At 43.8% G+C, this 18,394-nt stretch overlaps 1 protein-coding gene across 2 annotated transcripts in view; it reads right to left on the bottom strand.

Annotated features, from left to right (window-relative positions):
- Window positions 1-17,784, bottom strand: part of IPO8 (importin 8) — a 70,307-nt gene extending 52,523 nt beyond the window's left edge. For both annotated transcript variants that reach the window (XM_019489376.2, XM_019489377.2), the window contains exons 1-2: window positions 17,641-17,784; window positions 4,221-4,302 (exon numbers count right to left, since the gene is read on the bottom strand). In XM_019489376.2, coding sequence (XP_019344921.1) covers window positions 4,221-4,302; window positions 17,641-17,724 — 166 coding nt within the window. In that variant the 5' untranslated portion in view covers window positions 17,725-17,784. The remainder of the gene's footprint in view (window positions 1-4,220; window positions 4,303-17,640) is intronic.
- Between the last annotated feature and the right edge of the window lie 610 nt (window positions 17,785-18,394).

The following is an 18,394-nucleotide window of genomic DNA, read 5'->3' as shown; positions in this document are numbered from 1 at the left end:
GACATTTGCTACATTTATGATGATTGGAAGTTTATATTAATTCACCATTCAACCATTCACCATTCAACCACTCATTTTGCAGGGCTGACTTGAAACAAATCATAATTGTATGCATAGTCAGGATGTTCTACTTGGGGAAATGCCTGGGCAAAGTCAGCAAACTGGCACAGAGCCTACCTTGTATTCACACAACAACGTCTGTTGTAAACTCCCTAATCTTTAGCTCATTATTAAAGTCTCCATGATCTCTTGGAAATGCTCCCCACAATCTCCTATGTAAAGTCATTAAAATTGCTACCTGAAAATCTTCAATTGAAAATAAACAGCACTTACACTTCAAAAAAAATATAGTGTTTTGCCCATAACTACTTTTTGGGAACAAGGGAACCGTGACATCATTTATTCGTAATTAGCCTTTAGAATATCATTCTTCTTTACTGTTCTTTTTTTAGTCAATTCTTGAGTAGGGCTTTAAGGCATAAATTGCTCTCAGAGTTGCAGCACTGCTACCCTGCTGCCAAAATTTTGGACCTGTGGCCAGCCCTGCGGTTCAGATGATACAGTCCACTGTGTCAGACTGTTCTAGGTCCAGCGCACAGGGTCAAGCTTGCATGCAAGGTTGGGCCAATGAGTTGGATCTCACCCATGAGCTGACCCCACATGCCAACCCCATGCACAGGATCCACCCCATAGACCAGTCCCAACCCACTTATCCAGACCATGGCGCCGGAGAGGTTAAGCACCACTGGCTTCAAGCACTAAGAATATGGCAGGACATCTGCTTTCTACCTGGACCACAATCTTGTAAAAATCCTTACTCTTTCACAACACATGTAGTATTCTGCCAATTCACAAATTTGCCTTAAATTTATCATTTTTCCACTACTAACTCCCTCTACAAAAATATATTGAACTATGCTCCACAAATGAATCACCACATTTACTCAAATATAAGATGACCCTGAATATAAGATGACACCCAAATGATTACATTCTATGCATGAAAACATTCTAAATTTGTTGTAATTTTCCTGGTATAGAATCTAATTATTGGAGATTTGCATTGAATTTGTCCCCCTCCCACTGTTACAGCAGGGAAAACAAATATGGGGTCAGGTAGCCCCTTTGCCATTTGTCTCCCTCCAGCTTCTTCCCCCTGCAACCCCTTCCTCTCCTCCTCACTATCAGACCCTGCTCTCCCTGAGCACATGGAAGCCAGGAGCAAATCTGAAAACAATGAACTTGAAATATACATAGCTGCAGTAATTTGCAAACAGTTCCCATAGACTTATGTCATCTGGATTTGGTGCATTTTATGTTTTGAAACTGTTCCAAGTTTTTAGCGCAGGTGCTCCATAACTACACTTTTAAGCAGCACTTTTATACTTACTAGGAGTGGACTGATAAAGATTTTCTTGACCGATACTGATAGCTGATTATTAGCCAGCCAGCCATGTCAGCTGATATTGATCCGATAGCCGACTTACAGGAATGCAGCCAGGCAGCTTGGAAAGCAGTGTCCTGTAGGTAAGTCTGTAGAGGGGAAGCGGCATGGGGAGGCAGATCAAGGCCCCCACGGTGATGGAGTGGGGTAGGGGCAGGGGCTGAGGCAGGCACTGCCCAATCAAGGCGGTGAATGCAAACCCAGGGCCGGGAATGGGACAGCACTGTGGGCGGCTCATCCAGGGAGTACATGGAGGGGCGGAGGGGAGTGCACCCTTGAATTTGTATGCGGGGCTCACTTGAGGCTTGGGGCCAGGGGCTGCACTGGCCTCTTCCCAGCGGGGTGGGGCTAGGCTTGAGGCAGGCAGGGGTATGGTGGGCTCAGCTGTGCAGGGTGGGTGGTGGCAGCAGCGCTGAGAGGGGTAGCTATGGGGGTGGGGGGGGGGATGGGACTACAGGGAATTTTGGGGTAGTCATAGCCCCCAAGTTCCTCCCTAGCACTGCCCCTGCTTGGGACACTCCACTCTGCTGCCTTTCCCTCAGGAGCCCTGCACTAGCCACACGTCCTCTGCTCATTCTGTAGTGCAGGGCTCTCAAGGGAAAGGCAGCAGAGCGGAGTGGCCCGAGCAGGGGCAGTGCTGGGAGGGAGGATGGGGGGGCTACAGCCACCCCAAAATTCCCTGTAGCCTCCACATAGCCACTGCTCCCCGGACAGCTGAGCCCACCCCACATCCTGGCCTGACCCAGCTCCCTTGCTAGGAAGAGGCCAGCACCACCCTGGCCCCAAGCCCACGAAGGACAGCCTGCGCTCGCACCATGCACAAATCCACCCCATGCATCCCTCTCCATCCTGACACCCCTTTCCCCTCACAGACTTACCTGATCTCCAAGCTGCCCGGCTGCATTCCTGGCCATGGTGGCTGCACACAGCATTTATTGGTGACAATATTGGTTATACCGGCCAAAAAAAGCTGATGGTCAATAATGGTCATTTTCCGTTTATTGGTGCCAATCCAACATGCAACTGATAATCTCTAGTACTTATTTGCATACAGTACAAACCAACTCAGTTCCCAATTCAATTGGGCAAAGCCCGATAGTCAAGTTCCAAAATTCGACTGAGCAGAACTCGATCATCAAGTCCATGTGACTTGATCATTGGGCAAGTATGCTCCCTCCCAAATCCATAAGTCTGGGGCTTTGTATATACCCCAAATCCAGGCAGGCATCCTACGTGCAAGCCCCAGGCCTGAAGGCCTTGGGGTTCACATGCCCCCCTGGCTCACTCGATCTTAGGCACCACAAGGCTCGTGATTCAGCATACAGTTCTTTGGGCTGGGCCCCAGCAGAGTGAACAGCATTTCAAGCCATGGTGGCTCCACAGCTCAGCACTGCCCAGTGTGTGTGTGTACTCCAGATACCTCCCACGAAGGATCCATGTGCTAATTACCTCCTACTCATGACTTGAACTAGGTGTGGTCATGAGTCCTATGATCCTCCAAAAAATGATATGCAGATGAGGTGTAGAGGAACCTGGTTCAGCTCCATCTCATGGAGGATGGGGCCACACTAATCACATGTGGCAGGCTGAGAAAGGAGGCAACAGAGGGATTCTGGGGGAACTGTGTGCAGCCCTGTTTGGTGACATTTGCTAGGCACTTAAGGCCATATAGGTCACGTGTTTTATTGTCATATTTGGTGTTGGCTGCATTAAATCAACTTCACAGTTGCCTTCCATTGATGAACACATGCTGCTTTTGGCAGCAATTTAACAATAGACAAAGTATTTAATGAGGTTTCCTTGTATTTGAATGTAAGACAAGGAGCTTTTCCCTCCATAACCTCATCTTGTATTTTTGCAAAAGTGGTAGCTTTGTTCTGAATGAACAGAGAGGTTACTTTATTAAAATGACCTTATGGATCCCAGATTAAGTATATCCCTTTACCCTAGCATGGTCCCAACAATGGCATTCGCAGTTGGATTATCTATGATAATATACAGGCCAGCATGACGAACAGCGTATGTCAGCATGCCCCCATGGGATTAACAGGATCTGTGAAAAAAAAACCCTCCAATGTTTCTATGGGGAATACTGTTCCATATAATAGAAGCAGAGCCATGAATTGGGGAGGGGGAAAAAAAACTAATCAAATTTTTCTTGGAAAAGTGAAATACTTGCTGTATCAGTTAAAGGCTCATGTTAGCTAGCTACTGTGGAAATTAGTTCAAATGTTCTACAAACAAATGATTTCTGGCCTGATCCTGTAAAAAAATTAACTGGATGTGTAAAATGTGAATATATTTAAAGGAGGACCTGGAAGCACTGACTTACCATACTCAGCTCACCAAAATCTATACTTTTTACAAGAGAATTTCTCTCAGAAAAGTTCAAATAGTGATAGAGTCATTCAAATGAGATTACATGATTTTCACATGCCCCTTCATTTCAGCTCCATCTGTTTTCTTAAGAAATCTGAACACCTCACCTCAACTTTAGTCACGAAAGACAAGACAACTGACCTTTTCTAAAGTCAATGCATATTAATTCAATAGGAAAGCTAAACCCTTACCTGACCCTTACTGTCAAGCATGCTGTGGCCAGATCTGACTCCTGTGCAGAAAAATGAGTCACCAAAACATTAAGGCTCCTTCACTGACCTGCTTCATTTCATTGGCCAGAACAGAGTCACAAATATGACAGTAGGCCACTACTCCATTTTAGAATGTTATCTGACTTTATATACTCAAAGAAAACATAATGAAAATGGTAGCTCACCTGCCTGACGTACTGGGAATTCAACCTGATCCGAAACTATGATTTGCAGTAGGCTTGGAGCAAAATTGATGATCTTGTAGGACTGAAATTTACACAAAAAATGTAGTTATCAAATAATTCAAAAGATTATACTGCCAAATAATAAGAGTATTAGAATTACTCATTTTTAAAAGCATTATAACAGTGTTCTGTAGCTCTCCCTACAGAGGTTGAAACAAAGCTCTCTTTGGTTGGATCTACCCAGACCAGCACCCAAATAATTATTTTAAGACTGAGCATATACTGCATGTAGGTAGGGTTACATGTGGGTGGGGACTGAGTAAAGTGACAAACATTTCTTTAGACTTCGATTTATAGCATTTCTTCATTAGCTCAAAAAAATTGTTAGAGCACTCAATTTTAATGAGAATCAGCCAGTCATATACACCTACATTAAAAGCCAATCATGCATACACTTTAGTTATATGCAATACAATTTTCTATTGGACTGAATTCATAATACAAGACAGAAGTTAAAATCTGGAAAACCTAATGTAGTAGCCAGACACAATCAAGAGTAGACAGGTTACAATTTAAAACCATAAGTTTTCTTGTGCATCATCAGTACAGCTGAAGAATTCTGAAGAGGAAACAATGCTCAGTGAACTTCTGAGCAAAGAATGACAGACTTAACAGATGTGGAACTCTGATAGTATTATATTGCCACTGTTCAATGTGGGTCCTCCACGGTGAGGAGTTGTGGACTCAGCATGGTGCAGTGACTACTAAGCCTTGGTAATATCTGTCATTACCGGTCAGAAGCCATCTTTTACTGCTCAGCTCCAAGCAACTGATGTTCCGACACAGCTATTTCCCAGAGGCTAGATGGCAGCAGCTTTCATCATTTCACCTCTTTAGAATTTATTTTAGAAATTTTTTCATCCAGCTTTGTGTGGCAAATCTGGAAGTTTTGTCATGGTTTTCAGAGCTGAAAGGTAAGCACTTTAACTAAAGATCTAACAATGTAAATACGGTGCATCTTTCCTTGGAGTCCATTACATAGAAACAAAAAAGATTCCTACTGCAGGTTTAATTCATAGTTGTCACTGCAACACCTTTCCCAAATCATTTAAAGCTCCCTGGCCCTCAGTTTAACTCAGCTTTGTGCTTAGAGACTTAGTTAATGCCTGTAAAGTAATGCGATATCTCAAAAGTTGCTGTGTCATTGCAAGTTACTCTCCTCAATTCCTGCTTTATAGATTTAACAATCAGTTAGCCTCACAAGAAAATAAGCTCTATTTATAAAACACAGCACAGAAATGCCAGGTTATCTGTTGATTTTTTGAAAAAGAAGTTTGTGTAAGCTAACTGGCTATAATAAAATTGTAATATGTTGGATATGAAATCCATCCTTTAATCTTTGGAAATGTTTCATGACCTTTTCACCAGGAAAAAGCTTTTATAACAGTGAAGAGGGAAAAAAGGAGTCCTAAAGAATTAACAGAATGTAATAATATAATTGTAGTATAATTATTTAGTTCCTGAAATAGTCATACCAATCCACTATCTAATTTGGACATAACAATAATAGTAGAGTCTACTCCCCTTCATATGCACAAATAAGCTACAGTGGTATAAAACTGTGTATGTAATAGACACATCTACACTATAAAATTTTATTACGATATTTGTCTGAATACAAGACAACCCTGAATTTAAGACGATCCCCCAATAATTAGATTCCATACATGGAAAATTAATACATTTATTCTAATTGTCCATGTATGGAATCTAATTATTGGAGGATTGTCTTAAATTCATCCCTCCCACTATTGCAGGCAGTGGGGAGAGAGGTGATAGGAGAGTAGTAATGGGGCAGGCAGTGAAGGGACAGACAGTGGAGGAGGCAGAAAGGGGCATGTGGTAAAGCAGGAGGTGGGGGGCAGTATGGGACAGGCAGTAGGGGGTGGGGGGTAGGACAGGCAGTGGGGAGCAGTAAGGGGGCAGGCAGCGGGCAGAGCAGTGGGGGACAAGCAATTGAGGGGCATGTGGTAGAGGGCAGACAGAGAGAGAGGCAGGCAGCTTGCCTCCAACCACACTTATCCCACTATTGTGCCTGCCCGTCTCCCCCACCACACACAGCCTTAGGCCCTCAGATGCCCCTTCCCACAGCTTCCCCTCTCCATGCTGCTTCTGTCACCCACAGCCTTGGGTCCACATCACCCCACCCAATTCCCCCCCTGCCCCGCCTTCTCCCTCCTTACTCTTACTTCTGCTCCATGCCAGAAAACTCCATCCCCACGGCAGTCTGGGGCACGGAGCATGACTCCAGCCTGGCCATGTAGCAGTGGCATGGGGCTTGCACTGCTGCTACGCATCCAGGCTGGAGCAGGTGCTTTGTGCTCCAGGTCGCAGCAAGGACAGAGTCTGCCAGTGCAAATAAAAGGTAAGGAATGTGGCAGAGGGGAAAAAGTGGTGGGGGGAGAGGGGGTGGTGAGACTGGAGGCTGCAGGGAAGCAGTCTGGGGCATGTAGAAGCAACAGGGGGCAGGCAGCTGCTGTTGCTCTGGCTCCAGCTCCAACCTTAGGTTGGGGCTGGAGCTGCAGCAGCTGCCTGCCCCTTGCCAGCTCACTCTATTCTAAGACAAGGGGCATTTCCCCCCCCCCATGCTAAATGGGGAAAAGCCTTGTCTGCTAATCAAGTAAATACGGCAGTAGGATTTATGCTAGTATACAGGTGTCAACACTGACATTTTGCCAACCCACTTGAATACCTTACTGCTTAGCTCAGGCACAGCATCTCCACCATGAGTGTTTGCAATAGATAAATATGTGCTGCCTAATAGGCAGGCATCATTCTGTCTCCATGCAGCGGCACATTGCATTCGCTGTGGGATTCTACTGAAGCGCACTGTGGAACACCGGCAATACTCTGCCTCATCCCATCATTATCTCTTCTCACACCATTTTTTTAAACTTCTAGTTTCCTCTAATTCATCTCATAATTTACTTTGTGAGTTTTCAATCCAAGTACCATTTCATCACCAAAAACATGGTCACTGGATACATCAACAGGGTTTTCCCATCTATTTTAGAAATTGGATGCTGAACTATTGTGTATTTTCAGAACTACAAATACCATAGCAGCAAAACAAGAATAGTGAGGAGCTAGAAATAATCAAACAAAAAAGCTGGCAGGTACTGCAGGTGTTCAGTAAGCTGCTACAAAGAAAATTGGTGTTTTCTGTACCCATGAAGTAAAAGCTGAGTCACGAGATCTGATCATAATGCAAACCAAGGATGATCAGCAACAACTGATCAAATGCACAGTCACTATTCTAGAATCACGTGCCGAGATTACCACCATCTTTCTTGCCTTTGGGAGGGCAGGGTGCCTGATATTCTTAAGTCTGCGATAGTCCAAACCCTACTCAAGAAACCAGTACTTAATGCCAACTCCCCAGACAGTTATCAGCCCGTTTTCAACCATTTTGGGGAAGGTCACTGAATGACAGCTCTAAGTGAACCTGATTCCCCTCAGATTTCTGGACTCATGTCAATTTGGCCTTCACCTTGGGTACAGTGCAAACGCTGTGCTGGTAGTCCTGGTCAGTGTTCTTTGATTGGAGATCAACAGGGAAAATTGTACTCTGCTAATCTTACTAGATCTTTCAACAGCCTTTGATACAAGTGACCATGAGGTTCTGATAAATCATGTACATGACCTAGTGGGTATTCACAGGATCACTCTAAATTGGTTCCACTCTTTCCTAGCAGAGAGGTCCCACAGGGTAGTGATGGACATGTGCTCATCATCCCCTTCAGACCTGGCCTGTGGGGCCTCCCAGGGCTCCATCCTGCTCAACTTGGATATGAGGCTGTTGGGCGAGACTGGCCCCTAACTTTAGATCTGCATATCAGTACACTGATGACACCAGGCTGTATCTCCTCTGACCCAAGCTCCATGTTGCCCAACCCTGAACATCTTCCAAAAGTACTGTAAGTCCTTCTTATTTGGGCAGGTGCTTAGAAAAAAAACCTAGGGGGCAGGAAGGACGAATTCTGTTTTTATTTTGATCTACTTGCTTTCTAAATTGTTTCTTTCTCTTGTGTTTTCCTGCTTCTTACGTTTTGTTCTCTTATTGTAAGTCACCCTGAGCCTAGGTTGAAAAGGGCACCATATAAATGTAATAGCTTAAATTCTGGTAACTATTTACTCAATTTCAAGACAAGGTCTCCCTCCACATTTAACACAGGGGAGGGAGGGGCTGTCTTAGAACTGTATATGATGGCAAGGTGGGGGGCAAGTGGCTGCCCAAATAATGAATGAAGCCACAGCTGCTGTCTGCCACCCTGCTCCCTCCACACAGCCTCTGCTCCCCCACCTTCCCCTTTCCCAAACCCCACTATTACTCTTGATCTGCACCAGTAGGTTACCTGCACACTGCAGCCTGGGACACTGATCATGGCCTGAGTCTGGCCCCGTAGCAAAAGCACACAGTCCACATGGCTGCTATGGGGGCTGGACTGGGCTGGGGCCATGCTCAGTGCACCAAGCTAGAACAGGGATAGAGTTGCCAGAGCAGAACAAGGGTAAAGGGGTAGAACAAGAAGAGGATGGAAGGGAGAGGGAGGGGATCAGAGGGTACAGAAAGAGGGGCAGGAGGGGGAGCAGAGCCATTTGTGAAACAGGGCCCGAGGCTGCAGGTGGGGCAGGCACAAGCATGGAACAAGCTGTTTGACCTTCCTACACTACCTTCCCCCTCACTGCCTGCTCCCCTGCAGCAGTGGAGGGGAGGGATGAATTAAAGATGACTGTCCAATAATTAGATTTTATACATGGAAAATTACAACAAACTTACAATCTTCCACATGTACATTCTAATAATTGGGGGGGGGGGGTCATCTTCAATTCAGGGTCGTCTTAGATTTAAGTAAATATGGGCTATTTCAGCAGTGGAGAAGCAGGTGACTGTTATACTCTGGAAGCAATAGCTCCATCAAACTGATCATCCACTGACTAATAACAGTATGATGGCAAATCTAAAGGGGACGGTCATTAAGCTGCATGGGACTATGGCTCTCAGCAACATGTAGAAAACAATGATTTTTCAGATAGTACCCATCATATATCCCGATTCTGATCCTCACACTTGACCTTAATCTGAGTATATAAGCAGAAAAAGATAGTTTTCGCTGGTTACACCAGCATCACTAGTTCCCTGGTTTACTGACATCAACACAGGATGACCAGGAATGGTGAATGATTTAAAAACCTACAAAAAGGAAAATATTTCCTCACACCAGCACATTCATAAAGGTGCAGTTGCCATGCTAGAACCTGCTTTCTGCTTCCGTGGCTCATGAAGCCATACAGCAGCCAGCTTCCATTTAGCAGACCAAAGAAACAAAGATCTCTCATGGTTAGGATGAGCCAAATATCCTTATTGTTATTGCTAAATGTGGGGTTTATACATTTGTTAACCAAAAGGAGAACACTTGCTGGCAGGATAGAGGTAGAAGGGAGAGTGGTAAGAGTCTACTGAATGGAAAGAATTTGAACAACAGATATAAAGGCATTTCAAAGAGCACACTGAGGCACTGTATGGGTAAGGAAGACCTTTAGGGTATAGTTTGACAGAGTGCCATTTATCAGGAAATATCCTGCTTTAGTTGAACAATTCTGGGAATAAACTGCATTTGACTTTTATATGAATCTTAAATGAAAGATTTTCTAAATTTGGCAAAATGCACTAAAATGAAGAGGTTCCCTGGTTTTATAAGAAAAAAAGGTTAAAAGAAGAAAGATTTTTACAAAATAAATCTTTATTGAGCAGTAATAAAAATTCCAAACACATCCTAAAACCATATAAAAAGATAGTTCAAATGCTCCTGCATAAGCCACAGCTCAATGCAGATATACTCTTTGCAATTCTCATTTTCTAGTGCAGTGGAGCAGTGGGGAGATGGCAGCACTATATGATGATGACTTAGCAAAAAAGACACTGGGGCATACATAAGGCTAAGCACCAGAAAACCCAAATGATATATACAGAGCAATTGCTGCTGGGGTGTTAAATCTTTGGTCACTTTGTTTCAAAGTACTCTGTACCACCCATGTTTGCTGCTGCAGGAGCCGTAGGCCTTGGTGTACTTCTTGGTTCTTCTGCCTTTCCTCCAGTATGCATCCCTCCACTATTAGAGTCTCAGGCCATGGAGTTCTTAACAAGATCAGAAATGAGACTTCCCTTGTCCCTCTCCCTCCTGATTGAGGACCATCTGTCAGCAAGTATGAAGAGGAGTGTCTATCAAGGAAACCCCACCAAGGACTCTGATAAACAACAAAATAGATAGATGTTGTTAAATTTACAGGTCAGACAAGAAGAAAAGAAAGTAATAAAAATCTCTTAGATTTCCCTGTAAAAAATATTGAAAGGTTCAGAGCCAGTCAGCAGCTCCCTAGCACAGCACATAGATGGCAACACTTTTCAAATGCTCTTGCAATATAGGGTGGTAGGTCAGGGTAGCAAACAGAGGTATCATGTCGTAAACATAGTGAAACTTATTACAAGATGTGGCAATTCACAGGACAAAAAGCTGGCTGATTGCAGTTCACGATGGAAGCAAAAGCCCAGAGAAGTCTACTACTCCGAGATGAATATGACATGGGCAAATATCCTGCCAGCCCCTCTACAATCACAATTCTTGTGCAAAAGTAGGGTGGGTGGAAGGTGTCCTACTATGGCAGAAGAAACAAGGCAGTCTTTCCTAGAAAAGTGTGCCCAGAGCTTGATTGTGCTAGGGAACAAGAGTGGCATAGCCATTCCAAGACAAACTTAAAATGTAAGCAGGGGAGGGTGGTGACTAACATCCAGTTTTGTATACCAATTACAGCCAACTCCTCAGAGCTAGTAAACAAGACGGCATATATTGCAAGTAGTTTGGTTTTCCAGTCGAATGTTTTGTTTGTTTTTTTAATGTTTGCATTATTTAATAATAACCTTTAAATCCAGTTACCACTTACTTGGGTTATTTACAAAGTCTTATTTTAAACTTTCCACATATTTTAAATGAATGATCAGGTATTGATTTCACTGCATTTCTTCTTCTACTTTCTATGTTTTGATTTTTGTTACTCAGAAATGTTAACCGACTTTCCTTCTAAATGAATGCATACAGAAATGTTGCTAATAGTAATCTCTCATTTCTAACCAGCAATTATAGGTATGCTGTTAAAATATGCCAGATAGTTTAGATGGGACATTCTTCATTCCCTGCTGCACACACAAAGAAAACAAGATGGCTTAGGGCCCATGGACAAAATACAAAAAAGCATATAAAAACATACTTACCTGGGTTTTCCTTCCTCTTCTGTCCCTGGGCTCATTTGGTCTAAAGGAATCCCCAGCTATTTCATCCAAGTCCACCTCTGATCAATGGCTTTGTCACCAATAGGTAGTTCTGAGCATCCTTGGTCTGGGTATCATGAGATATCTATTGTCACTGGTGGTGTGGTCATGAGGTAGCTGCCCAGCTTCACTTGGCACTGACAGATGTAAAAAGAAGTCCCAAATTTCTGTCCATCTCTTATCTGCTTTTTAGTAACTCTGCCATAGTTCCTTCCTTTTACCCAGGATTGTTCCTCATCCTTGTCGCAGCCAAGTTTTTGCATCTCCTTTGCAACATCGGATCAAACATCTTGATTCCTGCAGGAATCTTTTACCCAAGCTTGCACTCTCAAACGGCCAAGGAAATATATCATGTGAGAGGAAAAGGCATGATGGCCAGTGGAAATGGAAGCCAAACTTAAATGGCATAATGTATTTAAGTTAGTAGTCTCCATCCCAGAGTCTAGGAAGAACTGGCACAGACTGCAAGTCCTGTATTTTTAATGTTTCATTAAGAGGTTAAATGACATTTTTGCATCCAGGGACCAATAAGAATTTCTGCTACAGGTTGTACAGGCTTTTCGATTGAAAACAAATGATGACAAGGACGAGGGTTCATTAGTTTATCACAGAATGACTGTGTGCAACCAATGTAGTACAGCCATAAAAAAGGTATTTCTGGTAAAGCAAAGGAAATATTAATGGCATTGCAAAAATCTATTGGTGATATGGAATGCTGCACACTAGTATGACCAGAATTGTTCAAGACAGGTGCAAATAAGGACTACTAGGATGATCAGGAGAACAGATGGTTATTTTATGAGAGGAGATTAAGAGTTGAGGCCAAAGAGAATTAAGGCAAAGAAGGGATATGATGGTTTTCTATAAACATCTACCAGGGAGGAAAGCAGCTATTTAAGCTAAAGGACACTGCTGGCAAAAGAACAAATAAGTGTAAATTGACTGTGAATATATTTAGGTTGGAAATTAGAAGAGGGCTTCTAGCCATCTCAAGTGAGCTTTGGGAACAGCCTTTGAAGGGGAATAATGGGGATAAAAACTGAACCAGTTTTAAGGTGAAGTTTGATCATCTTATGAATGATGGAGACAGGCTTTGATGACCCCAGACATCCTATCTAGTTCTGTGTTCCTATGAAATACATTTTCAGCCATTGCTTAACCATAACCCTGTTACAGATTAGGTTGAGCTAAAAGAAAAGGGTGCTTGCAGATGTGAAAAACAAAAACAGTGCTTTACTTTAAACTCGGTGCATTCCCATGCTAAGCCCTGTGCACGCTCAGAAGAGGTAGAACATTACTTCAACGTGGCTCACCCAACATCTGTAAAGACCAGGCACTTTAATGGGGCCTTTTGGGTGCTTTTATCTAATAGCTGACTGAAACCGCTTCAACTAAAAGTGCCAAAAAGCCCGCTGAAATGCCTAATCTTTACAGACACTGCAGAGCTGGGCTGAAGTAAGACACTGCTTCTTCTGGTAAAGCATGGGGTTTTTGGTTTGTTTTTGTTGGGGGGGGGAAGTGTTGTTTTGTTTTTTAACATCTGCAAAGCAACCACTCTCTCCAATCTCTCAGTCCAGCTCCTCAAAAGGAAACTTACAAAACACTTCCCAGAGACGAGCTTATGAACTCCACTTCATTAACCTCCTGGATACTAAAAATAATGGACTAAATTTAGACATTGGATTTATGACACATTGTAACCTGACATCTGACTCCCCAGGTATCTCTCCACTATTCATCCCCATTATTCATCCCCCTTGTCTCTCTCTCTCTCTCTCCTCCCCACCCCCAGCCTGTCTCTCACCCATTGACTCCTCAATCTACATTTTCACTGACTACCTGTCTTGTATGCATACCAGCCCAGCTGCTGGCTTCTTTACTTTTCATTCCATCCAGGAAGAGCACGCACCAACTGCTGAAACTTCCTTAGCCTGACGATGGGTGTTTGAACCCGAAAGCTTGCTTAATAGTTGGTCTAATAAAAGATATCAGATTCACCCAAAGAACCTTGTCTGCTAGCAGCCAAAGAGGCACTTTCAAATATTCTGGGGAGGAGAGGGCGGGGCAATCTTCCACTGATAATAGGCAGCAAAACTCAAACGTAACTCAAACTTTTATATTAATATAAACTGTACTTATTTTAATAGAAAAGTTTTATTAGTTTTAATATAAACTGTACTCAAAACTCAAAATTGTGACCAGAACAGTCCCATCTTTAGCTATGGTAAGGGTCTGTGCTTCAGAGGAAACAAATACCTCCCCTAAAAATTCCTTCTTGCCTCTGAAGGAAACCAGCAGAAGAAGCCAAGCAGCATGGAATTAACCACACACCTTCCATACAGAGAAACAATCACCTCTCAATCCTAACCATGGAGATAACAAACATTTGAGTCCACAAGTTATACGGACAGGCTCAAAACTGAATGCAAATTCACGCTGTCAAATGTGCCAATACATGCTATAATGATACAACTGATCTTTGCCAACAAGCAGTATATCACAAATAGATATTTTCTTGGTACAAAAACTGGTACATGGGTCTAGCAATAAATAAATGAAGCAGTATCTGAATTCTGAGATCTACAGGTAGGTAGATACATGTCAGAATAGTCACTGGATTGACTAAAGTAAGACCTACAGCTTTGAAGCCTGGCTTCAGAAGTTAGCTTTGAAATGCTACAAAAGTCCAAAGGTCCATTACTGTCAAGCTGATCGTCTTTGGTATTCACTCTCCACACTTTACTGCTGTTCAAGCCTTTTTGGGATTAGTGTCAAGGGACTAGTGTCAAAACTAATGCTATTTACATTAGCTTATCCAAGAGACATCCATGTCCATCAGAAGCTCATATACATAATTCTAACTCACTTGTGTAACAAGAAACCTACAAAAATATTGGGGCTTTTTCTACTAAATTCCACAATCTCTATTAAAGCAGAAAAAGATTGTAAGCTCCCCTCAAAAATCCATGTTTACAAACTACTGTTAATAAGCACTTTTGAAAATCTGAGACTCAAACCAGGACCCTGAGTCAGAACTGTATTATAGCAACTTGCACTGGTGAAATCTTTCACTTGATGATCTCAAAAATCTTGAAAAAAATCCTAAACTCATGGAAGAGGTTATATCTAGTTGGTCTAATAAAAGATATTTGCAAAAAAAGTCTTTATTTGCAAGATTTTGGGCGCACACACTCTTCTTCAGGCATAGGAGAATGCAAAGATGGTAACATTTCTCTTAGGTGGAAATAAAAATTCATATTTCACAGGAGAGCTGTAGTAATAATCTCTGGGTTGGAAAAGTTCATTTTTTGCCAATTAGGCTCAGATACGTTAGACAAGTCTATTTACCTCAAATCTGTCTTGATGGCAAGCAGGTTGTTGAATTACGTTTCCTTTTGGTTATGTTGTTTCATATTTCATAGGAGGATGTGTGATGGAAGGCTCTCCTGGGCAAGGAATTTCTCTTGTGTTGAGACAGCTTCAGAACATGCCAATTTAGCTCGAAAACAAAAGGCAGGAGGCAAGGGTGCCAATTTTCAGGTTTCCAGCTGTTGAATTTTGCTTCCTTCTTGTAAAATTATGAAGTTTACATTAAAAAAAAAGGCTAATTTGAATATGAAATATGAAACAACATAACCAGAAGGAAACATAACTCAACATCCTGCCTGCCATCAGACAACTTGGAGATAAATAGACTGATCTAACTTTTATCTGAGCATAATTGGCACAAAATTAACTTTTCCAACCAGGAGATCTTACATCACCTTCAGCTCTTCTGTGAAATATGAATTTTCATTTCCACCTAGGAGAAATGTTACAATCTTTGTAATCTCCTATGCCTGAAGAAGGGTGCGTATGCCTGAAAGCTTGCAAATAAGGACTTTTTTTTTGCAAAAAAAATCCCCTTAAAATTTCCTGTAAGCTTTGTGACCTATACATGCAATAGGTCAATGGCCGAGTCAGGAACAGGATCCAGGAATCCCAAGAGTTACTTGTTTTGTTTTAATACTGCCAAACATAGTTGGTTATCGTTGTTTTGGTTCCTGTATGCTGGGCTGCTGGCACTGATTTTTGATAAGGATAAGAGCATTTATTGATTCATTTATTTCTACAGGACTTAAAAAAAACCCCAAAAGACTTGGGATGTATAAAAATGGAGGAATAAAGAAGGTGGGTGGCAATACCTAGTTTGATGTAACCACTTCCAAGAACAGTCCAAATCTCCAATTCAAACAACAGCTAACAGAACTTGCCAGTTGCTAAAGTGAGTTATATTTAACTAATTCAAGAAACGTTTTTCTAATTACATGTGTGGATAATGAGGGCAAATGCCAAAACTAGCTTTGATTCCTGCTAGCCAAGCCTTATCAGGCTGAAATGATCAATAAGTCCCCAAAGGCAGCTTTTTAAAACACAAATTCAAAACCGAAATCATTCTCCAATAGGAGCTACCACATGGCCTATTCAAATACTGATCATGAGAGGAGAAAAAAAGAAACAAAAAAATGTCAACATTAAGGCTGCAGGTATAGTTTTAACTGGATGTCCTTGTGCCATTACCAAACGTCATAATAGCATGATCACTACACTAATCATACCAAATTATTTGTGAAACACCAAACAGTTCCCCCAAACTTCATATACACAGAAAGTATAACCACCTGCTATGTGTGTTTAAAATGAATCCATGAGAACCATTTCCATACAAGCCCACTGTTAATGAGGCAAAGGCCTGTGTGTTATATAGCATCGTAAGCTGCACTTTACAGTGTAGTGAAATACTATATATTGCTTGTTGCATGGAAAATATTTTAAATGTGTGAATGCATCTACTATAATGCACTTGTACAGGGACAAATTAAAGGTATGACCTTTACTGACTGGAGTGTTCAATCCTACAAAATCTGTTAAGAGAATTATGGCACTAAACCTGGTACTGCAGGAGTGGGGAGGAGGCAGCTTCCGAAACGGACCTAGTTGCAGAATCAACACCTTAACTTTCCACCACTGCATGGGAACATTTTGTCACAGCAACTCATTTCACTGGATTTCTTAGTTGTGCAGATTTTCCTACTGAATGGAAGGGCTATGTGGACAGGGCACCATCACAGTCACAGTCTTACAGGTGCTGAGGGCCAATTTAATTCTACCTCCAGCCAGTCTCCCCACCTGGCACGTCAGGGACTCTCAGCCAGTGCTGCAGCACAGCAGGGTGCTTTGAGATCCTTTCACAGGTGCCATGGGATGCCATGCCACATTAACACAATTCACACAAAAAAATCCAGAGATTTCAAACAGGAGTCCACAGGGTTAAAATCACTCTGACCAGTGGTGGTCCTTCTGAGTATTCTGCAACTCAAAAAAATTGCTCCATTCTTTATCTCCTGCCTAGCTAAAAAAAAAAAAAAAAGGGCATGCCAAGAACTGGTGTACTCCAAAGGTTGTCTCAACTCTAACACGGGGCACCCGACAGCCTCAAGGGGCACCGCCAGAGACTGGAAGCAACAGAACGGCCCCAAGATGACAAGGCTGCAAAGCACTGAATCCAGCTGGGTGCTTTCCCACCGCCCGCTCTGATCAAAAACGGGAGACGCTGATGCCATGTGCTGAGCTCCCTGACATCAAGGCTGCAACGGCTTCAGAGCTTGGTCACAGGGGCCGCTGCCAGTCCAGTGAGGCAGTCAGGTGCTTGCCACGCCAGGTACCCCCTGGACCTCCACGAGAGCCCCAAGCAGCAGATGAGGGGGGTAGCTGCCCCCCAGACCCCTCCTCCTGGCTACATGGTGAACAATGGGGGGGCTGCAGCAGGAAGACCCACGTGGGGTGGGGTGGGGCAGACCAGGGGAGACCCCCCCAACCTCTAGGCAGTGCAGGCAATGGGCAGCTCCAGCCCCCCCTACCCTGGCGGGGGTAGCCCCCCACAAGCAGCCCCCTTCTGTCGCCTCCCCCTCCCCCCGAGGCGCAGCCCCTGCGGGCTGGGCCGGGCGCCCCCGTGACCGGCGGGGGCAGGGCCTGGCGCCGGGCCCCCCTCACCTGATTGAGCTCATTCTCGGCCGCGATGCGCAGCTTGGGGTCGATGGTGCCCTTCAGCGCCTGGATGATCCTGTTAGGGTCCATGTCCCCGCGGGCGGGCAGCGCTGGGCCGGGAGCCGCTGCCCCACCCCCCCCCCCGCGAGACCCCCAGCGCCGCAGGCACTAGCTCGGCCCCCCCTCCCGGGACCCATTCACCGGTTTGCGACAGCGGCGTGTCGGGCAAGCGCCGCTGCTTTACGGCTCCCGCGCCGGCCGCCGGCTACTGACAGAACAGCGGGAGCCGCCATGTTGCCGTACGGAAACGAGGGGGGTGTTCTTAAGCGGGGCCAGCTTCATAGTTGCCGCCACCGAGCGCCGAGAGTAGTGGGGGCGGCCATGTTGTAATACGGAAAAAGAGCCGCTGGCTGGGACCAGGCCGCTGGGCCGGGCTGTGGGTGTGGCTGAGCGCATGCGTATATGGGCGGGGTGGGGTTTTGGCTTCGTGTTGGCTTGCCGCTGGAGCGGGGCGGGGAAGTGTACACATATACATTATACACACATGCTTATAAATGTGTGCGCGCACATATGTTTGTAATGTGCATATATATAGTATGTGTATTTGTGTACATATGTATGCACATACATATATAAAGATATCCATATATGTGTATCCATTCGTGTATGTATACGTATATATACACGTGTGTATATATTCATCTGTATCACATTTAAAGAATCTTGTCTGCCTATATATATAGATGTGTGCATATATGTA

Source organism: Alligator mississippiensis, chromosome 4 (assembly GCF_030867095.1).
Source record: "Alligator mississippiensis isolate rAllMis1 chromosome 4, rAllMis1, whole genome shotgun sequence".
Lineage (NCBI taxonomy): Eukaryota > Metazoa > Chordata > Crocodylia > Alligatoridae > Alligator > Alligator mississippiensis.
Note: the sequence above shows the minus strand (reverse complement) of the source record. Positions and strands in the feature narration are given on the sequence as shown.